Raw genomic sequence first — 4,117 nt, 5'->3', positions numbered from 1 at the left:
AAAAAAAAAAAATGTACGATCCTTACTTTTCTTTTTTCTCAGAAGATAACACGGTTGCTTGCCGTACGTATTCTTTGAAATTATTTTCCAAAGTCTCTCCAGAATCCTGAAGATCTCTTACAATCGCGTCGGAAGTTTCCAATTTGAGTCGCAAAACATACAACTCCTGTCGATAATCCTCATTCTCTTGCTTCATCTTTTTATAATCATCCTGACTGATCATGCTCTTTTCTAGATGTTCCTCGATCTTCGTGTTATTCACACTCTCACCATACAATTCTGACATCTCGAACCTTTTCCCAAATTTCTTTTTCTTCTTTAATGATACTTGGTTTCTTCTGGAGCAAAGTATAACGTGGAACAACAGTGTGACTATTTAAATTTTGGTAAGGTTAGTTCAAATATTTTGAATTTCGGTTAGATCCGTTAGATCACAGATATGTAAAAAGATAGATTCGGCATTGCATGTTACACAACGATCAAAAGAGAGAAAGATGATTAGTAGAAAGGAGAAAAAGTTTAGTTGGAAAAGAAAGATGAACAAATGATTGGTTGTGCCATTTTGGCTAAAAACATGCGATTGATTGTTACATCGATAATACGCTGTTATTGGACAATATTAAAATAAGTGTGTTGCTGGCTTTATTCTGCAAAGGTTACACCACCGAGATATTAAAGACGGTTGGTCCTGGGCAAATTTTCGTGAATATCAATAGAGCCTCGAGAATTCGGGGATAATAGAAGAACGATGACATTATCGATAATTGATATAAGTTTATGATTATATACTAACTTATACAAAACATTTATATAATTTTTATCTAAAAATAGTATTTTTTATATAAATATTATATAAATATTTGGATAATATATTATTAAATTTTTTGATCTTTTGTTATGTAAATATTACATAAATAAATTTATATTCTATTATATACTGATTATATATAATACATTGCGGAAAAATTACAATTTTTTTATCTGCAGTTATCATTTCTATTGATCTTTGGATGATAACATTATAATCATAGTTTTAAATAAAAATCAAGTATTATTGAGTTTTAAATGTATATATATATATGTCTATCAAATTAACAAATCATAAAGTTAATACAATATTATGAGTTTTTTTATGCTTAATCATTTAAAACCTGCCATTTTTAATACATTTAATACTCGTTGATAGTTGCACTCACAATCATTGTAACTAGAGACCCTCTAATAAAAGTTTAGACACAAGCCGCATTTTATATGCAGGGTCTCTAGTTTTGACAAAATCACAGCAGAGAAGATATTCTATCTATCTTTTTTATCTCTTTCTCTCTCTCTCTTTCTTTCTTTCAGGAGTTGTCAAAGCATGGCGGACCAATCAGAAGTAGTTGTTTCGTGTTCCGGACTTTTATCAGAGGTTCTCAGTTGTAACTCGTTCGAACGTTTCGATATTTCGAGAATCGCAGTTCGATATATTTTGAATGACCATAATCGCGAAATTTAAATCTCATTTGAATTTAAAAAATCCCATTTGAATTGAATTAAAGTGAATAATCTTATTTCAACAAAATTAACATGAATAACTCTCAGAGCTGTTGAATAGTTAACGCATCGCTATTATTATACACGTCGATACCGTGATGAATGATTTACGATCAACGATTCAATTTTTAGAATTTGTCTTAAAAATTTTTCTGCTGAGTAATGTAAAACAAAGTTGTAACAGTGAGCTTTTTACATCAAATGTTTTAAAATCTGCGCTACAAAAGCGATTAAAAAGTTAACAAGAGCCAACCGCGTTAAGCCTCAACATTTTCTTGTAAAAATAACTCAGTTAAATTTTTATTAACAGTGATTATATATATATATATATATAACGATGATTAACTTGTCAAGTAATAATACATTGTTTTATCAATGGAATAGAATCATTAATACCTTGCTGTTTTTTATGGACAATATATTATATACTAATTGAGAAACGTTGCTTTAAATAATTCTACAGATTCGATTACTTCTTAATCATCAATGAAAGTAAATCGAAATAGCCTTTAGAAGAAACTGTTGACGGAAAAGCAAGGTGATGTAGCATTGAGTATTCGCCTAGGCATACTTCTCTCCCCTTTCATCCGCCGACGCGTCAAAGCCCCGAGAGTCCCTTTGCTGTCCGGCGCGTCGCCCCCACCAGCGGCGCCTACTTCGGAGCCACTGGCTCGCCAAGGAGCAACAGGCTGACGCCACTCGCCTTGGCTTGGGTTAGCTCGAGGCGAGATCCGACACTGCGCAGCGACAGGGGAAAAGAGAGAGAGAGAGAGAGAGAGAGAGAGAGAGAGAGAGAGAGGGAGGGGGAAAAGAGAGAAAGAAAGAGAGAAAGACAGATACTGCTTTTTCCCGTCCGTCCGGAGGCTCACAGGCCTCACCACAGCACAGCGGAGCGGAGCGCAGAGTTGCCAAAGCTGCGGCATCATTAGTGCGACGCAGGTTGTTGCCAGATCGCCGCCAGCCGAGTGAGCAGAGTCGACGTAACACAGCGACGAGGTATCAGAGCCATTCTCGTCGGATCGGAGCAGCAGTTCTCGCACGGAGACCGAGACGGTGTGTGGCCGAGTCGCGACTCTTTCAGAGGAGAATAAGCCCGTGCGTCTCCTCCTCCTCCTCCTCCTCTTCCTCCTCCTCTTCCTCCTCCTCCTTATCCTCAGTCCTCACGCTCCCCCGCAATCCGCATGCCGCGTCGCGTTGAGTCGCGGCTCGCGATCGCGACTTCCTCAAAGTGCTCCTCTTAATGCTCGACGAGCCTCGGCCATCCGGCCGTCGCGCTTCCGCGGTGCCATAAATCCGTTTTGCGTATCATGTTCCTCGCCGTCGCCGTCGCCGCCGACGTCGTCGTTATACCTCACAGTGAAGTATCGAGGAACAGTGGAGCGTGAGGAGATCACGAAAACGACGACAGTGAATTCGTTCACTTGACGAATGTGCATCGCGCCGTTCCGGGGAATCTCAGGAGGAGATTTGTTGAACGACACGTACGACAACACATCGAGTACGACGTCGTGCGTTATCGTCGAATTGCTAGACGAACGCTCAACGCAGGCAGTGAGCGAGCGGTAGGCGGGATCTCTGGAAGATTGAGAGAGCGCTCCTTCCCTCTCTCTCTCTCTCTCTCTCTCTCTCCGTTTCTCTTACTCTTTTTTTCTCAGGTCTCGTTTCCTGTGCTCTCGCACTCGTCACGTGTCCACTCAGGTAGGGCGAGTCGTATCGTCGGAGAGGTGGAACCGATTCTCCGACAAGAGTGACTCTCGCAGTCTCGAACAGTGTGGGCTACTCGTAACACCGAGATTAACAGAGATCGGGGAAGCGATCTGTGGAGCGCGGAGTGTGGAGATTGTCAGGGCGGAGGGTAGTGAGAACTGAGAGAGACTATCCCCATCGGTATCGCGGGGAAGGCTGCTGGTGCTCAACAGCGACGACGGTGACGGCGGCGACGGCGACGGCGACGGCGACGGTGACGGTGACGGTGACGGTGACGACGGCGGCAATCACGGCGTTGTGTATTATTCTATCGCGTACAGGTGGAAAAGGAAACAGTGATTTTTTTATAGGAATGAGACGATCGTAGGGAAAGAAAGGGAGAGACGGAGTACGTGTTCGTGTGCGGGTGATACGACGCACATAAGTAACGCGTCGTGAAGAAGAAGGTGATCCGCGGAGCAAAGTCGGAGCTCGGAGCGCGGAAGCGGCGAATAGATAGGCGCAGAAAGAGCGACGAGGACGTAGTGATACGAAGAGGGAAAGGGAGAGGCGAAGAGGACGTAAGCAACAGGCAGAGGAAGAGTAGTAAGAGAGCAGCGAACGTGTGATCCAAAATGGCGCTGAATCAAGACGTGGACCAGTTGTCCAAGAGTAATCCCGTCGTCAGGGTCGACCAGAATTCCGAGTCCGATCTTCAGGCTCTCTTCGACACCGTCCTGAAGCCCGACTCGAAGCGGCCGTTGCAGGTGCCGTTGCGCCTGCGCAACCTGCCGGATTCCTTCTTCAATCCACCGTCCACCGGTAGCAAAAGCCCCTCGATCTCGCACTCGCGCGAGAACTCGGCGGATTCCGCGTTCGGTGCCGCTGTCCCTGCGAC

General features: G+C 43.5%; 3 protein-coding genes across 3 annotated transcripts in view; 2 read left to right on the top strand and 1 right to left on the bottom strand.

The window, feature by feature from the left end:
• Window positions 1-22: 22 nt before the first annotated feature.
• LOC108752726 lies at window positions 23-2,475 on the bottom strand. The gene is made up of 2 exons (XM_018493760.1): window positions 2,374-2,475; window positions 23-338 (listed from the first exon to the last, which is right to left on the bottom strand). The coding sequence occupies exons 1-2, from the start codon at window positions 2,457-2,459 to the stop codon at window positions 23-25; spliced, it is 402 nt and encodes a 133-aa protein (XP_018349262.1). The 5' UTR covers window positions 2,460-2,475.
• LOC108752839 lies at window positions 2,476-3,420 on the top strand. Its single transcript, XM_018493971.1, has 2 exons — window positions 2,476-3,095; window positions 3,189-3,420. The coding sequence occupies exons 1-2, from the start codon at window positions 2,962-2,964 to the stop codon at window positions 3,400-3,402; spliced, it is 348 nt and encodes a 115-aa protein (XP_018349473.1). The 5' UTR covers window positions 2,476-2,961; the 3' UTR covers window positions 3,403-3,420.
• LOC108752840 (transcriptional coactivator YAP1) overlaps window positions 3,180-4,117 on the top strand; it is a 16,953-nt gene continuing 16,015 nt past the window's right edge. Inside the window, exon 1 of the mRNA XM_018493974.1 lies at window positions 3,180-4,107. Within this exon, the coding sequence (XP_018349476.1) occupies window positions 3,855-4,107 (253 nt within the window). The 5' untranslated portion in view covers window positions 3,180-3,854. The remainder of the gene's footprint in view (window positions 4,108-4,117) is intronic.

The sequence above is a fragment of the Trachymyrmex septentrionalis genome, unplaced genomic scaffold (genome assembly GCF_001594115.1).
Source record: "Trachymyrmex septentrionalis isolate Tsep2-gDNA-1 unplaced genomic scaffold, Tsep1.0 scaffold62, whole genome shotgun sequence".
NCBI classification, from domain to species: Eukaryota; Metazoa; Arthropoda; class Insecta; order Hymenoptera; family Formicidae; genus Trachymyrmex; species Trachymyrmex septentrionalis.
This window is presented reverse-complemented; position numbering and strand designations above follow the sequence as displayed.

Coding starts and splice junctions, on each gene's coding strand:
- LOC108752726 (XM_018493760.1), bottom strand. CDS start 2,459: ATGATGCCGCAGCTTTGGCAACTCTGCGCTCCGCTCCGCTGTGCTGTG. Junction 339..2,373: donor CGGACGGACGGGAAAAAGCA/GTATCTGTCTTT, acceptor ACTTTGCTCCAG/AAGAAACCAAGTATCATTAA.
- LOC108752839 (XM_018493971.1), top strand. CDS start 2,962: ATGTGCATCGCGCCGTTCCGGGGAATCTCAGGAGGAGATTTGTTGAAC. Junction 3,096..3,188: donor ACGCAGGCAGTGAGCGAGCG/GTAGGCGGGATC, acceptor TTTTTTTCTCAG/GTCTCGTTTCCTGTGCTCTC.